At 35.2% G+C, this 23,804-nt stretch overlaps 2 protein-coding genes across 3 annotated transcripts; both read left to right on the forward strand.

Moving 5' to 3' along the window:
- Positions 1 to 2,392: 2,392 nt before the first annotated feature.
- On the forward strand, positions 2,393 to 11,038 carry LOC146536225 (serine protease inhibitor 27A-like). The gene is made up of 8 exons (XM_085190311.1): positions 2,393 to 2,636; positions 5,592 to 5,812; positions 6,078 to 6,260; positions 6,507 to 6,720; positions 7,066 to 7,277; positions 7,836 to 8,015; positions 9,702 to 9,852; positions 10,327 to 11,038. The coding sequence occupies exons 1-8, from the start codon at positions 2,606 to 2,608 to the stop codon at positions 10,488 to 10,490; spliced, it is 1,356 nt and encodes a 451-aa protein (XP_085046437.1). The 5' UTR covers positions 2,393 to 2,605; the 3' UTR covers positions 10,491 to 11,038.
- A 5,130-nt stretch (positions 11,039 to 16,168) lies between these two features.
- Positions 16,169 to 23,006, forward strand: LOC146536226 (iris-like). Of its 2 annotated transcripts, none has more exons than XM_085190406.1 (7): positions 16,169 to 16,396; positions 17,151 to 17,431; positions 18,128 to 18,341; positions 19,475 to 19,686; positions 20,118 to 20,303; positions 20,723 to 21,014; positions 22,859 to 23,006. In XM_085190406.1, the coding sequence occupies exons 1-7, from the start codon at positions 16,381 to 16,383 to the stop codon at positions 22,918 to 22,920; spliced, it is 1,263 nt and encodes a 420-aa protein (XP_085046532.1). In that variant the 5' UTR covers positions 16,169 to 16,380; the 3' UTR covers positions 22,921 to 23,006. The 2 variants fall into 2 exon arrangements, with proteins under 2 accessions (XP_085046532.1, XP_085046534.1); XM_085190408.1 differs by lacking the exon at positions 16,169 to 16,396 and adding an exon at positions 16,575 to 16,712.
- The last annotated feature ends 798 nt before the right edge of the window (positions 23,007 to 23,804 follow it).

The raw sequence follows: 23,804 nt of genomic DNA on the forward strand, positions 1-23,804 counted from the left end.
AGGCAAAGGCACAACAAGGTATGACCATAAAACGATGGTTGCGTTATTATTTATTATTATTAGTATAATATTATTTATTAATATTTTCATTTCTTTACTCTGGCCTTGATGCAAAAGCCCGGTGTTGAGATCCGCCACTTAACAGGCAATCCCTCAAAAAATTCAGCGGAAAGTGAAGAATGGAGTGTCTTAACACTAGGTCCCCCTGCTATTTACTACTACTATTTGTAGGATACAAGCGTGTAACTGATTATAAAATATCCTTTTTAGTTACTTAAGTAAATTATCTTTTAGACCGACATTATATTGTTATGGGGCGAACTCGTATTAAATATTACACTGTTTTACATATGGTAGAAACGATAAAAAAAGCAAAATTTTTAATGGCCTAAAGCTTGAGTTTTTATGATGCTAAATATATTTGCCGACCTCACAGGTTCTCAGTAATGATGATGAAACAACTGCACTACCAATAGGAAGTACGCGAAAACGTCATTAAGAATACAAACAATGACGTTATACCAGTCGTAATCTTATGATATACTAGCGGCTTACGCGCGGCTCCGTTCGCTGGAATTTATTATTATATTATAGCCAAATTATGCCAAATTTTTACAAAATATATATTACTGTAAAGTTTTATCTAAATCAGTTCAGTAGTTTTTGCGTGTAGTGAGACAAACACTCATCCTCACAAACATTCATATTTATAATATTAACAGGATCAGGTTATAATCCCACAAATTGTAATTATTATGACATTAGTACAGCACCTGCAGAGTGTAGACTCGAGGCTTTGTGTTTTTCTCTTCTATTTCTATTCTTCTTCTAATTCTATTTTTTTAGTGAATTCCTGCAATTGTTTTCCAATTGATTTCTTTCTCCTTTGCTCTCAATATTCCGTGGAATATATGGCTTATCATTTATTACTATACCTGAAATCATACTAATATTAAAAACACTATTATTGTATTCCATTCTTTTTGGAAATTAATGGTATTTTACTTGGTTTTACATTAAAAATAATAATGTTGTTCTTATTACTAACAGAACAGAATGAAGGTGAATGAATTTGAAATAGGTTTTTTTATTAAATACAAATACAACTTGTGGTTACTAGTAGGTACCTAGCTTATGTCGTGCGTCGTGTACCTACTGGTTTTTCCGTCGCTGATTACAAAAAATATCGTATGGCATACTGGCAGCAATGTCTGCTTGTCGATTAAATAGCTGATACTCTTTAAAGTACTGAATAATAGCAGAGATTATTCATGTTTTTAGTTTTATTCCTTATTTATTGAAGAAATATAATAATAATTAATATTGTTTATAGGAGGGAAGGCAGGGGGAACCTAGCGTCAAGGCACTCTGGTTTTCATAATCCACCCAATTCAAGATATTGCGTGATAAATAGCGGAAATTAACGTTGCACTTTGTCTTGGTAGCAAAGTGAGGATACGAAAGTAACTTAATTCACCGAATGGGAATCGAAAGTCAAAAGTAGCATTTAATATGCAGACCGAATCCATAAATAAGAGATACATAGAATGGCAGGTCAATGGCGTAGCTAGGGGGGTGCGAGCGGAGCATTCGCAACGGGCATCAAAAGGAAAAGGGGCATCAAAGTCGACGATTACTTTGTTTTTTTTAGAACTCATCCAAAGGAAAGGGGCATCAACGTCGACGATCACTTTGTTTTTTTTTTTTAGACCTTACACCATTTTAAAGGGCATCAAGTCCCCTAAGCCGCACCGGGCAGCAAATACCCTAGCTACGCCACTTTGGCAGGTACTAGCGAGGATGTCACGGTGAGAATGGAGAAGAACATGCTCACCTGGTTTGGGCACGTCGAGTGATGAAAGAATACGGATAAAGCTAAGTTGGTGGAATTCAACGCTGTATTACCTACTATTATCTACCGTATAACAATAAAATCTACAACCGTTGCTTACAGACAAATATGTCAGTGGCATACGTGTATATTAAAGAAGTTAAACAATATTATTCATATTTTCTAAACTTTCACAGCTTTCGCAGCTTGCATTTACGTTTACACAATAAATGTACTATTTAAAGCATCAAAATTAAGATATTTATAAAATTAAATATTGTTAGAACCTATATACAGATGTACCTAGACAACGATTAAATTATTTAAACATATTGAATATTTTCGATTCCCATTCGAGAAATCCTCGAGTGGGAATCGAACCCCCGATTACGTTAACAGTTCCACACTCCTGCCTCTGCGCTATTATTAGCGTCACCGACTGAGATATTTTGAATTGAATAAAAAAATACCCATAACGCTATTAACAATATAAAATATTTTATTAAAAGCACGCTATCGTCATTGAACCGGTTGTGAGGGCCTTCCTAGCGAATATCATCAGTTCAGTTGTGATTTACACTTTGCGTAACCGACACGTATTCTATTTTATTTTAATAATGTAAATAAATAAAGTGAAAAATAAGTAATATAAATACATTTTGTTTAGTGTCTATTATATTAGGTTTCATAAGTTTTTAAACAAATATACGAAATCCGGCTTTGAAGCGTCCTTGTTTTTATCAAACCATTTTTCCTTATTCACAAACAAGTGCGATGATGAAGTTTTTTCTAGTGATTTTTTTCGGTAAGTTTATTATTATAAAAGCTAATTATTGTTGGGATATGGTTTCTTTAAGAATTTTTGCATTAGAAGAATAATTTAAAGTTGACAGCTTAAGCTTATATCTAACAGATGTACTCGTATATTAAAAAAAAACATTGTGTTTTAAGAAACTTTATGAAGAGGAAAAGATAGTAGTTACTTGGAAGTCATGGGTATGACTAATGACCCTGACCTGTGAATTCCCAGGTTAACTCTCAAATATACGGTACCATTAAATTTATAGTATAAACAAACAATACTGAACTGTGACGTCATACAGAAATATAACACTTGTTCCTCATATAATACCTAAGTTCGTACTTAATATATGTACTTAGTAATACCTAAGTGGTTTTTACAAAAATGAAAAGCTAAAGCTGAAAAATTGCAAGTATTTTTTATTGTCGTTATGAACTACTATAAGGGTAGTTTTCGATTACACACACGTATAAAAAAACACATTTACCTATACGATTTTTTAAAAATTTTGAAACCAAAAATATTATTAAAACTTCTCTTCTTAGTACTTCTAAAAGAGCAATTAAAATATTTGCGATTTTTTACTTTCAATACTTACCTAGGGACTATCGATATATTAAAAAAATACATAAATTTGTTTAAAAATAAGTAAGTAATTGTCTACAGAAAAGTTGCAATGTTTTTTATAATATCAACATATGTTTATTTAGGTCATAAATATAATAATCAATTGTTTTGACGTTAATATTGTCATTACCATGCAAGCTTTCATTTCTTTACATTAATTGATTTCGTGCAATTATTATTTAGAAAACGTATAAAAATTTGTACGTAGCGGGATTTGAAGCCGCGACTCTGGAAAACCGTCCAAACGCTCTAACCACTAACCCATATGTTCTCTTCATTCGTCGTGAGATGATTAATTCGCAAAATTCATATATTTATATAGTTTATAGAAGAAAACCCAAGCTATTTTATTGAAATAATAACTATCAATCAAGTCAATATCCATACCTAATTTAATTGAAGTAATTACAACTAAATAGATGTTTATTATTGACATATGTAATATATATTTTTTTACATTTATCTTAATAGAGAAACTCAATACTTTATCTTAATAGAGTGGGGAAAATAATATATGTACGTAATTATTTCCCCGAGTGGGGAATTTATAATTATCATCCTTTGCGCCACTACGGCGCCCTCGTTTGTGTTTCTTAATGCTATATTTATATGTGAAAAATACAACGTCCAGACTATGTTATTTATACATATAATAAAATTGCAACTGATCGCTTCTATATATGGGAGATATATGACAAAAATAAATAATTATTGGGGCACGAATCAATGTTGTGAACCCAAAACAGTGTTTTTTAAAGATTTTGTCAGTTTGTCTATGCGTTTGGCACGTCTTTCATCTCAGTTTTCATTAACTAAAGAACTTTTCTTAACATTTAATTTTTGTTTTATTTAAAACGGTTCATAAATAAAAATAATACATCACTTTGAAGAGTTGGATGGCAAGCTATTTTTTTTGAAATAAAAAACTATATGTAGATTTCCTTTCTTACTGACAAAATATATTTACCAAAACTTTTTTAGCTAAACGTTTATATATTATAAATTTTAATGTTACGCAACTCCTCCAGAATTCGGAGGACAGCGTGGAACGGAGTATCATAACTCTTAACCCTAGGTTCCCTCTTCCTACTTGTGTCTCTGCTGTCTGCGGAATACAGTGTGAAGCTGTTTTTAATTTGATTTTAATTTAAATTAAATCTGTCATCGAGTTTAATCAATTAAATATCAGTTGTAAATTGTAATTGGTAGAAAATTTAATTTTATTATAATGGCCATTTACATTGGTCATATCGTTGGGTCGTTTCAAAGGTCATCCTAATCGCCTATGAAATAGAGATATACTATATAATTTTGTCTACGTAATGAACTATAACAAAATTCTCTTGATAAGGAATGAAATATTTTTTAAAATATTTATCTAGGAAATTATATCTTCGCCTAAAAACTAAATTATTGCCCGAGTCCTGTTTGGAATACTTACATTTAATTATTATGATATTTTTTTAGCTTCACACTGTGTCCTGCTTACAGCAGGGTAGGTAGGGGGAGCCTAATGTTTAGACACTCTGTTCTCCATTTTCCGTCGAATTCTGAAGGCATTGCATGTTAAGTAGCGGATCTGAATGCCGCGTATTGCCTTTATGCCAGAGCGAAGAAATGAAAATATTAAATATTTTATTTCTTCAAGTGAGAATCGAACCTACAACCTGTCGCAATCACAGTCACACACGTAATATCAACATATTAAATCTTACCGATTTAACTGAATGAAATTATATATTTTTTTGCATTGAATTTTTTTTTGTCATTAAATGCCATTTACATACATGTATAATGACTTTGAAAAGAGCAACTGTTGAGCTTCTTGCCGGCTCTTCTCAGCAGAACTGCCTTCCGAGCCGGTGGTAGCTTTTTGTTTATATGTTTATTCGACGATTTAAAGTGCTTTTAATAGTTTATTTGAATAAAATATATTTTGAATTTGAATATATAATAACAATACAATTGACCTCTTAGGTCCAAATCCAATGGTCTAGATTTTTGTATAGCAACTACCTACTATGCCCCAATCATTAAACACAATAAGCACGAACTCAACCGGTTTGTTATGCTTACGTGCAAGCATAATCTCAAACTCACGCTCTGCTTAGGTTTTCCCCTTAATTTAAGAGTTCTGAGCGTATGTACCTACTATGGCTGTTGATTTAAAAAAAAAAATATAAACATATTTCTTAATTACTTCTAGTGTATCATAAAATATATTCAATATAAATATATTTGAAAAAAAATCTTTTTCGTAAATAATTGTATAGAACAGATGTCAAAGGGATATTTGGAATAATCTCATAAAACTTTATGTTTAATTTTCAGCTTCATTAACGACATGCAGTCCCAACATAGCCATCACACCGGAACTATTAGAAAGTGTTTTTGGAAGTCCAGATAAAGTGGCAAGTGACCCTCCAAAAGTAGCTTTAGCTCAGGCTGTACCTGTTTCACCAGCACAAAGTCAAATAAGCATCAATGATGATGACACACAATTCGTACAATCAATCGTCGACTATGACAAGTTCGACTGGACTCTCACGAAGGTAAATTACAGTAACATATCTATTAAATAAATAAATTCAGCTTCACGCCGTATCCCGCACACACCAGGGTAGGCAGAGGAAACCTAGTGTTAAGGCACTACGTTCCCCACTTTACCAAATAATTAAAAATTAAAAACCAATTTTTATGTAACATTATTTAAGATGAAGAGACAAATTATGAGAAAATAGAACAATAGCTTTACGTAATGGTTTGATTTGATATTCTAGTTATATCTAATAACTTTATTCTATCAACACATTTCAGCGTGTGGCGTCAGGTTCCCAAGAAAATCTTTTAATTTCACCACTAGGATTGAAATTAGCTTTGGCCATCCTCATGGAGGCTGCTACAGGTGCCACTAAAACGGAACTCTCATCAGTATTAGGCCTGGACAGAGACAACAATGTTGTAAGGCAGAAGTTTGCAACTATTCTAGATTCGTTACATGTAAGTTCGATTTCTTTATCCTTAATGTTTGTTATATTATTTAATTAATATCAGGTTAATTTTTTCTTTTGTCCTATTTATATTCATTTCTACAGCTATTTAATGGGTTCCGTATTTTTAATAACTTCTAAGAGCACGTTGTTTCCCCTAGTTTATGTACTGACCAAAAATATATATTTTAGAAATATGTTTTTTTTTTCTATTTACTATTTATTTCATTGATTAATTGTTTTCTTAATATTATAGACGAAATCTTCGCAGTACATATTGAATTTGGGCAGCAGGATATATGTTGGTGGTCACATAGTACCTCAACAGCGTTTCGCTGCCATATCGGAGCAGTTCTACAAGACTGAAATAAAATCTTTGGACTTTAGTGATCCTATAAGTGCATCAAAGGGCATTAACCAATGGGTCGCCAATAACACTCAAGGGAGAATAACTAATTTAGTAGTACCTGGTGAGTAATAATATGATAATAGGTTCTAGCTGTATCCCGCTATAGCGGGGAGGTAGAGGGAACCTAGTGTGTTAAACACTCCGTTCCCCACTTTCATCAAATTTTTCGAGGTATTGCGTATTGACTGGTGAAACTCGCCGCGATTTCGCTTTGGTGCCAGAGCGAAGAAATGAAAATATTAATAAATAATAATTCATTCCCCCGAGTGGGAATCGAATCTACAACCGTCACGTTACAGTCGCATATTTGTGCGCCTGCCCTACAACTTTCCCCAATTTTCTTTCAAGCTCATAAAGCTTCGTCGAAATAAAATTGTTACCAATGATTTATTTAAAATGTTTTCAGATGATGTCTCCGGTGTCTCCGGTCTAGTCCTGAACACAATATTTTTTAAAGGCACTTGGCGCCATCAGTTTCCTACAAATGAAACCAAGAATGACGTTTTCTATATTTCACCAATTCTGAAAAAAGATGTTCCTTTCATGAATGTCAGGAACAAATTTTACTATACTGAATCTGCTCGCTACAATGCTAAAATATTGAGGATGGCGTACGCAGTAAGTGTCAATTAAGTGTAACTTAGAAGTGAAATTTATATATTATAAAATATAAGTGTGCATTTATATTTCGGTTTCACGCTGAATCCCGCATGTAGCTGGGTAGGCACAGGGGACCTAGTGTAAAACACTCCGTTCCCCACTTTCCGCCGCATTGCGTGTTAAGCGGCGGAGTTCAACGCCTCGCCACCAGAGCGAAGAAATTGAAATATAAATTTAAATAAATATTTCATCTTCTCGACTGGGAATGAAAACTTACACACTTGGAACTATAACGACGGTTGTGGGTTCGATTCCCACTCGAGAAAATTAAATTATATGGTCATTTCTTCGCTCTGCTGTCGAGGCTAAACGCGGCGTTGAATTGCGCCACTCAAAACGCAATGCTCCCAGAATTCGGCGGAAATTAGGAAGCGGAGTGTGTTACACTAGGCTCCCTCTGCCTACATGCGTATGCTCCGTAAAAAAATACTATTGCAAAATAATATTTTTACGATTTATTGAAAAGTTTAATTTATTTATAATACATACTGATTACTTATACTTTATATTTTTCAGGGAAACAAATTTGCAATGTATATCATACTGCCAAACTCTCTGACGGGCTTGTCGTCCATTTTCAACGAGCTGAGCGACCTGCGCTCGGAACTGAATTATTTACAAGAACGCCTCGTCGATGTTACACTTCCCAAGTTCCAGTTCGAATATACTTCTTTATTAGACGGAGTTTTAAGAGAGGTAAAATTTTTTTAAAATTATAATTATAAATAGCTTTATTTAGTAAATTAAACGTTAAGTAAATGAGTTAGAGATCCTCGTGCTACAGTGGAAGCGTTTGAGTATAAACACGAAAGCTGGGGCTGAGATCTTCGCTCTAGTGAAAAACTTGGCGTTAAGTTCCGCTGGAGCACGGAGTGTCCTAACACAAAATTTCCTCAGCCTACTATATATGACAGTACTAGAAAAAAAATAGCGCTTAAACAAAATAGGCATGTAAGTAATTTAATAAGCTTCGAAGAAATTTATAAATATTGTTATATAAAGTCGTTCTTAAATATGTTATAGTCATTATAATATAAATATTTAAATTACAAATCGACAGTCATTTAAAATAACAACTGGCGTCATATCATTATATGCACCTTCGCGTAATTCCCATATATTTAATGTTAGGCAGATATAACCTAGTCATAGTTTATTTTTGGTCCTCTGTAATAGAAATTACGTTGCTATAGTATAATACAAAAATCATATATATATGTAGCTCGATACATTCTAACTATACATTTTACGTCAGGACAGATGCGAACCCACGACCATAGTGGATAATTAGGCTCATACTTAGCATCCTACAGTTGGATTGGGAATTTAATTTTGTTTGGATTAATACCGACTGATTTTTTTCGATCGCAGTTGTTTAAAATTTAAGATATTAGTTCTACTTCATACTGTAACCGCATATAGCAGGGTAGGCAGAGGGAACCTAGGGTTAACACACCTCGCTCCTCACTTTCCATCGAATTCTAGAGGTATTGCGTGTTGAGAAGCAAACAGAACGAAGAAATAAAAATATTAATTAATTTCCTCGAGTGCGAATCGAACCCATAACCTGTCGACACGCCACCACGACTGGCCTCTAGACAGTTAAAATCTGAACCTATATTTATAATATTTTTTAATTTTGTTTACAATAGTGAGAAATATACTCAATTTGAATAAATAGTTCAACACTGGCATAACGTTCTTACGTTTAGTGCATATTTTCCTCCTCACGCTCGAGAGCCATAACATGTAAATGACATGGGTATTTCCTTTCGATGTTTTCGTTTCATTTCAATGAATATTTTTTTACCGTGATGAGAAAAAATGAGTCTCTCTTGTTTATTAAGAGCTGGTGGTATAACCACCACTATTTGGGTTATTTGGTCATATTAAAATTTATGTTTCTTGCGGAAATATCAAGTTTTTTACGTTATTCATATTTATTGTACTAAGACTAGTTGCTATGTGTACAGTATACAAATATAAAATATGAATTGCTTAGGTAGATATGTCTAATAGTCTCAGTTGGAACATTGTACCTATATAGTGGAAGCAATTATTACTAGGTTCAAATATATTTAAGATATTAATTATACTAAGTCAATTAAATTCGATTGTGAATTCGATTTCTACTTGAGGTAATGAAATATTTCATATTTTTCGCTTTGGTAATGTCTCGAATTCGGTGGAATATAACGAACGTCCCTCTACCTACATACTGTATACGTGGAATATAGTTGAAACTGAAAAAATATATATTCAGGCCAATTTCACATTTATTACTATTATTATTTATATTTAAATTTATATATTTTTTTATTATTATTTATATTTAAATTTATATATATATTTTTTATTATTTATATTTAAATTTTGTTTCAGCTTGGCATACGACAAGCATTCGAGGACACAGCTTCGTTCCCCGGCATCTCACGCGGACAGTATCTTAATGCTAGACTTAAGATCTCCAAAGTGTTACAGCGATCGGGAATTGAAGTAAATGAATTGGGAAGCGTAGCTTATTCGGCAACAGGTAAAAACATATTTTATTATTAACATTTTAATAATAAAATATGCTAGTTTTTAATGATTTTCCATTAAAAAGTTTTAGTGAATAACCAGATTCTAATAAAATCAATTTTCGTTTTTATTAAATATATTGACAAAGTATATTCTAATATATTTTATTTTAAATATAACTTTATTATATCTTAGAGATTTTTTTAATGATTTATTTGATGATTAGAGGCTATCGTGGCGCAGCGGCACAAGGGTGTGACTGTAACGCGACGGGCGTGGGTTCGATCCCCACTCGAGGAAGTGAAATATTTATTTACGTTTATATTTCCATTTCTTCGCTCTGGTGTCGAGGCAAAAGCCAGCAAGACTCCAGAATTCGGCAGTAAGTGGGGAAAGGAGTGTTTTAACACTAGGTTCCCTCTGCCTCTGACGTGTGCTGGATACAGCGTGAAGTTGATTTAATTAAATTTTTTATTATATCTTACAGAGTTTGTACTGGAGAACAAATTTGGCGGAGATGTAATGCCGAGTGCTGAGATTATAGCGAACAAGCCCTTCCTGTTTTTCATCCAAGACGATCAAACCAAGCAATTATTGTTTACTGGACGTGTAGCAGATCCTTCACTCTACGATGGCGCTTTTAAACTATAGATATTCATTTTTAAAGACGTAAACGAAAATTTCGATAGTCCCCATGTAAAATAACGAATGTGAAAATTCGCAAATGTTTCAATTCCTCTTTTAAATTAATAATAACTATAATTATAATGCATTTTTTTCAAAATTTCAAACTAATATATTTATGCGTTTTTTTAAATGTGTATGTAATTGAAAACTAGCATTGTTAATAGTTTAAAACAGTAATAAAAGAAATTTGCAATTTTTCACTTTCGATCGGGACCTAGACGTCAATTTGTTAATTAAAAAAATAATAAACTACTCATTATATATACTATTTAATTCTTTAAAAATACTTTATAAAAAAATAAGATTGAAATTAATTGTTTATTTAAATAGTTTAAATTTATATTTCGCAAATTGCCATAATTTATAGTTTCGTGTATTTTATTTTTGCTTAATATATATTAATTTTGTGTGGATAGTTTCTTGTCAAATACAGAAACGAATGCGAACGGTGCTCTCTACTCTACTTTAAATAATTTTGTTCAATGAATAAACTGATGAAAAATTTAAAGAAACTTTTTATTTCTTTATAATTATTATTCCTCCATTTAAAATTTAACATTGATTATAATTTCTCTATGGATGGTTAAATACGCATCGACCTCATTTTAAGAAATAAAAAAATTATAGATTAATTAAATATTTATCTCAAGTATGGTATATAAAGCTTGGTGCCAAAAATTACTTTGCTTGTATGCCAAGAGAAAAGGAAGGAACTATTCGGTCTGGAGGTTGTGGGTTCGATTCCTACTCACGAGAACATGAAATATTTATTTAAATGTATATTTCTATTTCTTTACTCTGGTATCGGGCGACGTTGATTCCCCCACTCAACACGCAATGCTTCCAGAATTCGGCGGACAGTGGGGAATAGCTTGTCTTAACACTAGGTTCCCTCTGCCTACCTTGCTGTATGCAGGGTACGCCGTGAAGCTGATTTATTTTTTTATATTACGTTTCTTATTATTATTAATAGTTGAATTGATATTTAAACTATAATATTCAGATAAAATGATATAAAATTTTCATTTGTTACATATTACTGGAAAAAACATATTATTATATTATCTGTACATAATATAACTTAAAGCAATAATTATCTTTCAAAGTCTTGGATTCCATCCTACGATCTAGGTCGGTAGGCTCAATCAAATGCTTCACTGGGTCACAACGGTCTCATTATGTTAACATGACAATAAATAAAATATTTTTTTTTATGAATTACATACGAATGTTAACTAAAAAGTGGTTATTTAAAAATTAAATTCTGACCATTAAACCATTCTGACCTGTAAAAAATATAATAGAATTATACTAATTAAGGTGTGATACAATACAAAAAATTTAACTGCTATTAATCCCGGCTATTGCCAGAGTCTGCCTTCCTGCTGAACCTACTCCACTTTGCACGGTCTTTTGCGTCCTCGGCGGTTAGACCATTGGCTCACCACGTGCTGCATCATGACATCCAACCAGCGCTTCCTTGGGCGTCCGAGAGGTCTCACTCCAGAAACTGATATATGCCTTTTTTTTTTTTTTTTTTATATGGAATAGGCTTGCGTTTGACCGCATCAAGTCTGGTGAACGTTGATGCGGTCTACGGTGGTGCGCGCTTGCCTAGAAAATACCTATTCACCCTTTCTTTGAAAACCCCCACATTGTATGTCACAGGAAATACAGATGCCGGCAGTGAGTTCCAATCTCTCGCAGTGCGGATAAAGAATGTAGCCTCAAAGCGTTTCGTTCGTACGGTAGGAATTTCTACCGTGTATGGATGGCGTAAAGCTGTATTTCTGGAAGTTCTGGGGTAAAAAGGGGCTGGGGGAACCAAGCTATGTAAATCATGGGCACACTCCCCGAAGTGTATCCGGTAAAACACAGACAGTGATGCAACCCTACGCCGGTGGCCAAGGCTCTGCAGTTGAGTTTCAACAAGGGTCCCGTCATTGATTAGCCTTCTGGCTCGTCTCTCAACTGACTCTAAGGTCTGTAATTGGTACTTGGCAGAACCATCCCATAAATGAGAGCAGTACTCCATACATGGTCTAACTTGTGCTTTATACAGTGTGAGAAGATGTTGAGGTGTAAAGTACTGTCTCACCTTGGAGAGGACGCCAAGTTTCTTAGCAGCCAACTGAGCTCTGGACTCAATGTAAGATCCAAAGTTAAGAGTCGATGAAAGAGTAATGCCAAGAAGTTCAAGGTGGTCGCTTAACGGTACCGATACATCTCGAAACGAGGGGGATAATTCGAATGGCCTTTTCTTCGCGGTGAACAGACACGCCTGGGTCTTAGTGGCATTAAAACTGACCAAATTAGCATCTCCCCAATCGGAGACTGCTTTGAGGTTCAAATTAAGACGCTCAACCATAGTATCCCTATGCGATTGTATTTCAGGCCCACTTGCAGTTGCTTTAGCCATATAGCGCTCTACAACAGTGCTGTCATCTGCGTACCCAAGAATTCCAGGAATGAGTAAATCATTTATATGGAGCAGGAATAGAGTTGCAGAGAGCACTGACCCTTGAGGAACACCGGCATTTACATCCATTATATCAGACGAATAGCCATCCACGACTACACGTATTGATCGGTCCCTCAAGAAGTCCGATAGCCAAGAACACAAGTCATCGGGCAAGCCATATGCTGGTAACTTTCCTATAAGGCTATCATGCCAAACCCTGTCGAAGGCCTTTGAGATGTCAAGAGAAACGGCCATTGCCTCACCATACCTCTCAATGGCCTCACTCCAGAAATGAGTGACATACGCTAGAAAATCCCCAGTAGACCGATTACGCCGAAAGCCATATTGGCGGTCACTGAGCAGGTCGTTTGTTTCTAGGTATGCCAAGAGTTTATTATTCAGAACACGTTCCATGACCTTACAGATTATGGACGTGACTGAGATTGGCCTGTAATTGGCAGGGTCGGCGCGACTGCCCTTTTTGGGCACTGGTTGCACGTTGGCAAGCTTCCAGAGTTTAGGCACTTGTCCAATCGTAAGAGAAAGTCGAAAAAGGCGTGTTAAAACAGGAGTCAACTCAGCCGCACAATTTCTCAACACAATGGCCGATATACCATCAGGACCACTAGCTTTGTTCACGTCAAGACATCGTAGAACTTGGCGCACCTCCTTTTGGTGAATGTGTATATTACTCATTAGAGTGTCACATTTTGGTGGTATTGGAGGTACTGCGCCACCTGCGTCTAGACGTGAAGATTCTGCAAATTGAGATGCAAACAAGTTTGCTTTCTCTTCGGAAGTATGAGCTAGTGACCCATCGGGTTTCAGCAGTGGAGGAAGTGAAGGGCGAGCGAAGTTTGCTTCAACTGATTTCGATAAGGACCAAAACGCTTTACTACCTGCTGGGTACGACGCGAGTTTGGTCCCTATATGCCTTATGTGCTTAAGGCGAGCCTTCTGCATTACCTTTTTGCAAGACTTGGCCGCTGAATTGTAGGCTTTCTTCTTTATGCGAACATCCTCTAGTTTGCGGTTACGAGCATCTGCCCAGGTTCGATAAGCCTGTTGATGTAGAGCTTCTGCGTGTTTACATTCAGGCCCGAACCAAGGGCGGGCTTTGCTTGACAGAGGCACGTCAGAGAATGGAATATAATATTCCATACCCATGCGCAGCACATCTGTTACAGCCTTCGCACAAACTGAGGGATCATTAGAGGAGAAGCATGCAAATTGCCAAGGATAGGAAGCAAAAAAGGACCGCATTTCATCTCAGTCCGCTGACTTGTATCGCCATACTCGCCGATTTCCTAATTGACTGGGGTCGGGCGGAGAGTATATCGACACAGATTTCACCAAACAGTGGTCAGATCCACCCAGTGGTGGTGAAATAGACACTGAGTAGCGGTCTGGTTCGGTTGACAGCAAGAGATCCAAGCAATAGGCGGTATGCGACTCAACATCAGGTACACGTGTTGCACCTTGGACCAGCTGAGTAAGATTTAACGTTAAGGCAAGCTTACGTGTTTCTCTCCCAGCATGGTCTGTATCCCGGTATGGGAATAGCCATTCACCATGGTGGCCATTAAAATCCCCCAGTAATACTAATTGAGCTGTTGGGTACTTTTGTTGAGCCGAATCAGCAGCTTCACTCAAGTATTCGGTAAGCCTAGTCGTCTCCTGATCCCCACCATGTGAACGGTATACACAGGCATAGAGTATATTATCAATGCCCAAGTCTACGAGTGCCCAAAGAACTGAAAAAGAGGGGTCTTCAAACTTACAGAGACGCTGAAAGCAGATGTCGTCACGAACGTATACGCAAACTCCCGCATGGGGCTTGAAATTGTGCTCCAGGGTATACCCAGGGTAAGTTAAGTAGGCGATGTCGGACGGACAACCAATCTGCGTCTCCGTAAGGAACAGCAAATGAGGTTTCTCTGTCTCGAGATGGTAGTGGACTGGTATGAGATTCGAGTGCAACCCTCGAATATTGCCGAGTTGCACTTTAAGAGAGAGGGAGTGCAACCGCTGTGAAACTTTTTTCAATTTACTGTTTTTCATAATGTTAAGAGTGTTATTGGTAAGGGAAGTCAGCAGTAGAACGAGGCGTTATACAATGTTTAACCCGAGAAACACACACAAGAAACGTACACACCAATAGTAGACTGACCTGGAGACTGCGGGGACGCCCGAGCCCCCCCAAAAAAGTCCATCGGGCCCTCTCATCCGGTCGCCGACCGGCACGATGGCGCATCTCCGGGATTTATCGCTAGTTGGCGGGGCAGCCTTTTACGAGTGGCTAGCTCGCTACTTGGGCCCCCTACTACCTGCGGTCGGCCAGCGGTGAACCGTGCCTCGGATCCCGCTACCCTCCATGATCAGTCTCCAGCCTGTGACGATCTGTGTGTGAAACTTATACGGTCTACATACAACACAACTATTCTGACCCGACTTTCCCATCCGGTTTCACCTGACATCATGCCGAAACACGACTAGGCCATTTCACGACACGACTTTGTCAGGTGGGTGGTAACCAGCCTCGGCTAATGCCTCCCACCAGAATGTTACCCGATTCGCACTACCCGGGGGTCACGTGTAGGGATTCGATTCTTCGAGTGTACTCCTACGGACGCAGGTAACTCAACCCCCAAAAAAAATAAAAAATAAAATAAATGCCTTAGACGCTGGTATAGTGGAAATAAAAATATTATAAGAATTATAGATTAGAATTAATCATTATGTATGGCTGATCCTACCAGTTGTAATTTTAAATATTATTTGGGCGATAATAAAAAATAAACAAAATAAAAAATTGACAGAAAGACCGAGTGATTCATCACTCTTTGCAAGCCGTACAAAGACTGTTCTCTTTATTGTCTTTCCGCCGCAAGACAGAATGCACTAGCAATTCATTTATATGTAATCAAAACTGCATAAATAAAATTAGCCTTGAAATCATAACCTTCCTATGGCGGTTAAATCATATTACATATAGTTGAAGCCTTATATAATATATATGTAAATAGAAATGAGTAGAAACTTAGGTAAATCGAGTATTTTACTATTTTAACCCCCACTTTTCACATTATATCAATTATTTTTCTATAATTAGGTGAAAATATTTAATTTTCATATTCGTCTTATGACGTAATATTACTAATATAGCTAAAGAAGTTCCGTATTAACGCGACAGTGTACCTCACCTCGTCACCTCGTCATTGTCGTTTCTCGTTTTCTTTAAATCCATTAAACTATAATTTGTTTACATTTTTCATTCTCATTTATTTTTTGTTTTCGAATTACCTACCATTTGTGCTAAGACCGCCTCGGCGGACACGCGTGTTTATATAATAGTTTTAATATTAAATTCAAAATTCAATATAAAATTTTGCTATGTATCTGTTTTTAGGTAAGTTTTTAGTACTTTTATTTCAAATAAATGCAATATATAGGAAGTAATTAAGTATATACGGCCTTAATTACTAACGTATTTTAGTAATGCTCGATGGGTTGCTGTTAGACCGGTTTCTTAAAAATCTAATGAATTACTTAGAGTTGTTCTTAACTTCGGTGTTTGTTAAAGTTTATCATACACATTTTAAATTTATTAGCGTGGATCCGTTGAAAATATATTCTTTTTTTAGCAAAAAAATTAATTATATACTTCTCTAAGGACAAATAAACTGGTTTTAGCAGGAAAACATGCCATAACTAATGTCTGACAAGTAAAATATGATTTAGAATATCCATTTGTAGTGATATGCATTTTATATAATATTTATTTAATTATTTTAGTCTTTGGACTGGCTAGTATCTAGTGGCTAGTCAATAGTTAATTGGGTTTTTCTAGGTTTTTCATATAATAAATCTTTATTACTATTTGCGGTAATGGAAACCAATCATTCTGTTGTTATAAATAACGTTAGTAGATAATTCTCTCCAGATGAAAATTATTAAATCTTCTAATATTGTTAATCTTGATTTTGTATTCTTCAGTTTAATTAAATAAAGGAATGATATATTTATTTTTATATTTTAAGAGGCGGAGAGTGAGGAACAGAGTGTGTTTACACTAAGTTCTCTCCGCCTAGCGTGCTGTGTATGGAATACAGTGGGAAGCTGATTGGATTTGATATTTTAATTTTTTTGTAATATTTCCACAGCATTTCTCCTCGCGTGTATACCATATCATTTGGATTGTCTGGAGTATGTTCCACCGGAAATTTCACGTTTAAATTTCTTCGATACTGACCTGCTGCGATATGCTGCTGAGGACAAAGTGGGCAATGTGATAGTGTCTCCCGCCAGCATCAAGTCAATCTTGGCTATGATTGTAGAAGGATCCAGTGGAGATACAGAAGCTGAGATCAAAAGCGCTCTTAGATTGTCACCTTATAAAGACGAACTTAGAGATCAGCTGAACTTGTACTTGTCGGCGCTTTACGTAAGATATCTCTTTTTTTTTTTGTTAGTTTCTCGCTGTATCCCGCATTTAGCGGGATAGGCAGAGGGAACTTAGTGTCTTAGACACTTCGTTCACCATTCTCTATTAGTCCAGAGCGAAGAAATGAAAATATTAATAAGTGATACTTCATTCCCGCGAATGGGAATTGAACCCACAACCGTCGGTTACAGTTTACTTGCGTCATAGCAGGCTCATAAGATATCTCAAGCATTATTTGCAGTGTAAGTGGTTTTTTGTGGGAACCTTTTTGTTCCTTTATAAAATTCCAGTACATATATGACTTGGGAATTGCCCAAGGCTGTATTACTAATGCATTAAGATAGTATCTTTATAATAATAATTACTTTAAAGGAATAACTGTTTTGAGGCTAGTAATGGCGCAGTGTGACTGTACATTCGATAGGTTGTGGATTCGATTCCCACTTGAAGAAAAAGAAATATTTTTTTTTCGCTCTGGTGTCGATGCAAAGAAAATAAAGAAGAAAAGACTCCAAAATTCTCTGCCGAATTCTGTGAATTGCGGAGCGGAGTGTCTTGACACTAGGCAGGCTAAAAAACTTAGGGTTCTTAGCCTGCTTAGTAGGGCAAGCCTAGCCTTTAAAAACTAGTCCACCTGTTTTATTATCTTTTTTTTTATATTATTTAAACTTTACGTTTTCTACCAATCAATTACAGGCAAACACATCGGGAGTCTCCCTTCACAATGCAAACGCAATATTTGTTTCTAAAAGACTGAAACTTAAGAAAGACTATGAGAACATCGTTCGTAATGTATACTTCTCTGATGTAGGAGTGGTTGACTTCAGTGATACTTATAACGCATCCGCCTTTATTAATAGTTGGATAAGTCAACACACTAAAGGTCTCATACCAAATCTTGTTCAACCGTGTAAGTATCTGAGTGTAATATATTCATCTTTCTTCTTCCGTTCTTCATTCATTCTTAGGTTGCCAGTGGTAACTTCATTTTCTATATTAAATACAAAAAAAAAATCAGCTTCACGCTGTATCCCGCACCCAGCAGGTTAGACAGATTGAACCTAGTGTTAAGACACTCCGTTCCCCACTTTCTGCCGATTTCTGGAGGTATTGCGTGTTGAGTGGCAGAACTCAACGCCGCGCTTTGCCTCGACACCAGAGCGAAGAAATGGAAATATAAACGTAAATACAATTCACCTTCTCGAGTGGGGATCGAACCCACAACCGTCGCGTTGCAGTCACACCATTGTGCTACTCTGCGACGACGGCCTCAACACAAACAATTAGTAAACAAACAAACAAACAAATAGTAAAAATTTGGAAATTATGTAAATTATAATATTTCTTGGTTTTTATGACGTAAGTGTGCAAGTTTACCTGGTTGAGGAAAAGGGTTCGATGATCGTATAATGTAAACACGACGTAAAATATTGTTCAACTTCTTCAATGATACAAAGAAGATATTCCTTGACTCATCAAGTGGCATTTCCGTAAAATTATATCTTAAAATCACTAGAAGGTCGATCGGTCACATATTTTTGTCAATAATGAACGTCTCCGAACAACTCAAGTTCACCGATTCAGAATAATTATACATATCAATATATTCGATGAAACCGTCGTAGCACAGTAGCACATGGGTGTAACTGTAAACGTGACGGTTGTAGGTTCAATTTCCACTTGGTGAAATGAATTATTATATATAAATATTTAAAGCGCGGCTTAAAGTTCCAGCATTCTAGTTCCAGTGGGTACCGAAGTGCCTTACTAGGTTCCTTCGGCCTATAGGTAGATGCCTGCAGGTTAGAGCGTGAAGCTAGAAAAAAAAAACAACTTATCGTTGTTGTTTATTCATAAAAATAAATTCTAGAATTAATATGGTAATTAAAAAACTGGTATTTCAATAAAAATGTCTTTGAAGTGTAAAAAAATAGTTGTCACTAAAATTTTAACAATGCTCCAGCTATTATACAGTATTATCACAAATATTAATTACAGCAACCTAAAAATAATTAATTTAAAGTTAAAATTTGTTTCTTCCAGCTGATCTCAATCCAACTTCTGACTCTCTGCTAGCGAATGCCCTATACTTCAAAGGAGCTTGGCAGAACGCCTTCAATCCAAGGTACACCAGAACTGGTTGTTTCCATATCGAACGAGCCTGTCATAAAGTAGCTATGATGGAGCAACATGAAGATTTGAATTACGCTTTCGTAGATAATTTAAGAGCTCACGCTTTGGAACTGCCGTATCAGGTATTTTATATTCAGATCAGATACTTACCAATTTGGAAGGAATTTGTGATAGATAGATAGATAGATAGATAGTCTCCACAAAGTACGATGTTGAATTCCACCACTCAAAGCTATGCTATGGGGTGAAAATGTGTGAAAATTTTAATTTTTTATCGTAATTTATTAATTAAACGAAATTTATCAATTACTTGATTCAATTTATCAATTAATTATTTCAATGACTTCTGCTTAACAGAAACTTTCAGCATTTTGGTACAACAAAATTATCTGAATATTTTTTTGCAAATTCACTATTTCAAAGATATAGCGACTCTAAATGTACAATAAGTTTTTTGTTATTCTTATTATTAAGTTTCATTATTATTTAGATTACACTTATAATACTACCTTAAAAAAAACTAGTATTAATCTTACTTTTCCTTTAATTTCAGGGTGGTCGTTATTCAATGATACTCCTAGTTCCCCAGGACCATACGGGGATTAACACACTGATCCGCGACTTGCCTTACATGAGTCTACCACAAATATCACAGCTGATGACGACGACGAACGTTCGTTTGTTTTTGCCTAAATTCACAGTCGACTATAGCGATAGTATGGTTGAGCCCTTACGTAAAGTAAGTTAAATTGCGTTTGTCGTCTTTAATTTGCTTAATATGAAAACAATGTACCTACTATATCTTATATCTATATCTTTTATAATATTTATTTGAGGTCAGTCGTCTGGTGGGGCACAAGCCCATGACTTTAAATGCGACAGGTGGTGGGTTCCTCCTCCTACTCGAGGAAATAAAGTATTTAAAATTTTCATTTCTTTGCTCTGATATCGAGACGAAGCGGGGTGTTGAGTTTTGCCACTGAACACGCAATGCTTCCAGAATACAGCGGAAAATGGAGAGCGGTGTGTTTTAACACTAGCCTCCCTCTGCCTATCCAGCTTCATGCAGGATATAATAATAATAAAAATATATATTATGTGCTTTCATATACATTTATTTATACTATTCCTGAACTAATTAACATGTGTTTCAAATAGATGAGGATCAACACATTGTTCACCAAGAAGGCCAACATTACGGGAATATTTGAAAACGAAGCTTCCCAAGTTAACAATATTCTACATAAAGTTTATATGTCAGTCGATGAGGTGGGCACCGTGGCAGCTGCTGCTTCATCAGCTATGGTCATACCTCTCATTGAAGACGGAGTTCAGTTACGGGTGGATAGACCGTTTGTGTTCTTCATCAGGGATAATAAATTAGGATTGATTCTATTTGAGGGAAAAATTGAAGAGCCAACTATTATTGTTGATGACAAAGTATCTGCTAGTAAGTTTTTTTTTTATGCATACATATGTTTAATAGAAGAGTCGTGAAGCAGGAACGCAAGCATGTGACTGTAATACGGTGGGTGTGGGTTCGATGCCCACTCGTGAAATTGAATTATTAAAAATTCAAATTCACGAAAATTTTAAATTTTCATTTCTTCGATCTGGTACCAACGATCTAGTACAAACTGTACGCCGCGGCGTAGAGTTCCGTTACTCAACACGTAAAGCGTCGAAAAATTTGCCAGGAAGTGGAGTAGTCTCAAGGGAAGTGTTAAAGTTCCCTTTGCCTGAAATTATATCTAATAAGTACATAAGAGTTTACGCGTTTGAGAAGTGCCTGATTTTACGAGATGGTTTTGTAACTGTAGTTGATCCTCCGAGTTGACTATATAAGATACTAGTTGACCCGAACGCGGCTACGCCTGCTTGAACTATAACAATATTTATTAAATATTATATAATATATTTATTTTTATAAGGATGAATATCAAAATATAAGTTCATTTTGGGTGACGTTTTCTTAAAACAGCAAAGAAACTTTGCAAACCGGTGCTTAGCAACGACGCTTGTTATTAACATGGCAGAATAAATTGCATGTCAAATTAGAAAGTATTTTAATTTATTAGTATATATGTGTAATGTAATATTATATAGCCTATAGCACTTCTGAAGAATGAAGCTTTCATACAAAACAAAAACATAGTAAATCGATCCAGTAGATCCAGAGATCTTAGCGTTCAAACAAACAAACAAACAAACAAACAAACAAACAAAAACAAAAACTCTTCCGCTTTATTATCTATACTAATATAATAAAGCGGAAGAGTTTGTTTGTTTGTTTGTTTGTTTGTTTGTTTGAACGCTAAGATCTCTGGATCTACTGGTCCGATTTTCATTGTTTTTGTTTTGTATGAAAGCTGCATTCTTCCGAAGTGCTATAGGCTATATAACATTACATTACACATATAAACTAATATATTTTAAAATACTTTCTAATTTGACATGCAATTTATTCTGCCATGTTAATAACAACCGTCGCGTCGCTACGCAACCGTTACCGCGACATTTTGATATTCATCCTTATGAACATAAATATAATAGTCACTCTTAACATTTTATATAGATTGCAATTATAGTTTACTGTATAACATTCTAATAAATAATTAAGGAGATGTCACTGATTCTAAATGACCTAGCCTACGGGCGGCATAGTATGACCGACGCGAACGGGCAGCTGACGTTGACGGTTTTATAAATTTTCATACATTTTCGAACTATTGTAAATGTTTATGTAATTGTTTGCTGTTTATTTTAAACTAAAAATAAATTTAAACTACACTTTGGTTCTCTTCTTATTTTATTTGATATTGCCCGCTAAAATTATCCTACTTAATAGAGAGAAATGTTTAGTTATTTCGTAGAGTCGATATCTATGTACGCACGCACGGAAAACTTTAGGTACTTTTTCTAATATTGAGAATACCTATCCTTTAGTTACTTTTAATCCTTTTGTTGGTTCATTTCAATAACTCAGATAATTTTTTCTAATAATGTGTATCTACTTATTATTCTTTTGATTATTTAGGCTTATATTTTCTTACTAATTCTATTGAAAATTGAAAATAATTTCATGAATATATTTAATAAATATTCTTATAGTTGAAGCAGGCGTAGCCGCGTCCGGGTCCACTAGTATTAGTATAGATATCAAATAATTCTAACTCCATTATTTAAGGTTACCTTGTTAGTACGTACCTAACATAGTTGTAATTTACATAATACGAAAGTTCAATAAAATGAATATATTAAATTATATACACCTATAATATCTTTTATTTACAGGTCCATTGAAGCAAAATGATGATGCCATTTACCGTAGTTGGTTACAGCGCCAACGAGGTTAGGCTTTCATTTTAGTGTAAGATTTTCATCGCTTATTAGTACATAATTGTTATATATATACACTTAAAAAAATAAAAATATTATTAAAGAATTAATTTTGTTTTTCTTCATATTTGTTTCATTTAAATTAATTTATTTTTTTACTTATTATTGTAACTAGCGACCCTATTGCGGCGTCGCCCGCTTTTACTACTGGATTATTCATATAATGTATAATAGCACTTAAGATAATGTGAAAATTAATTAAACCCTAATGTAACCCGCATTTTCGTAGTTTCAATAAGGATTTTCCAATTGTTTTACACAGCAAGGATTTTTTAGTAGGTACCGTAATTTTATACCTGTGATACTAATCTTTTAAAGTACTTATTAAAATATATTTAAATTACTATTTTTAGATAGTTAACTGACATTAAATAATACATTCAACTCGAATTATCCAATACGTGCAAACGCATCTAAATCTTCGTTGCTATAAAGGCAGGCGGGTTTTTTTTTTCGAGCTTGTGGTTAATGCTGAAGAGGGTATTCTGTCCCTGATGAAAAGCAAGTACTACGTGGCTGCCTGTGACGAAAATTAAATAGAATGCATCGGCCGGGAATTGAACCCGGGCTGCCCGCGTGGCAGGCGAGCATTCTACCACTGAACCACCGATGCGTGTAAGGCAGGCGGGCGCGGCTGACTCGCTTGTATAAGCATAACGTCGCGAGGCGCGTTTCGCAGCAAGGATTTTTTGATATTGTAACAACTTCTAAAGTACTTATTAAAATGAAAAACAGAAAAGACAGTTTTGATCTACATTAAATGGTCAACGTAACTAATATACTTATTTATATGCTGAGAGTACGGGATAAGTGAAACTTGACTCGATACAGTTGATGTGTG

The sequence above is a fragment of the Heliconius melpomene genome, chromosome 9, assembly GCF_056956725.1.
Source record: "Heliconius melpomene rosina isolate 202511_hmr_F chromosome 9, ASM5695672v1, whole genome shotgun sequence".
NCBI classification, from domain to species: Eukaryota; Metazoa; Arthropoda; class Insecta; order Lepidoptera; family Nymphalidae; genus Heliconius; species Heliconius melpomene.

Bases quoted from the DNA above. Each gene is read 5' to 3' on its own strand.
- LOC146536225 (XM_085190311.1), top strand. From the start codon at position 2,606: ATGATGAAGTTTTTTCTAGTGATTTTTTTCG. The intron at 2,637-5,591 runs GTAAGTTTATTA...TTTAATTTTCAG, and splicing joins TTTTCTAGTGATTTTTTTCG to CTTCATTAACGACATGCAGT. The intron at 9,853-10,326 runs GTAAAAACATAT...TATATCTTACAG, and splicing joins CGTAGCTTATTCGGCAACAG to AGTTTGTACTGGAGAACAAA.
- LOC146536226 (XM_085190406.1), top strand. The intron at 17,432-18,127 runs GTAAGATATCTC...AATCAATTACAG, and splicing joins TGTACTTGTCGGCGCTTTAC to GCAAACACATCGGGAGTCTC. The intron at 20,304-20,722 runs GTAAGTTAAATT...TGTTTCAAATAG, and splicing joins TGGTTGAGCCCTTACGTAAA to ATGAGGATCAACACATTGTT.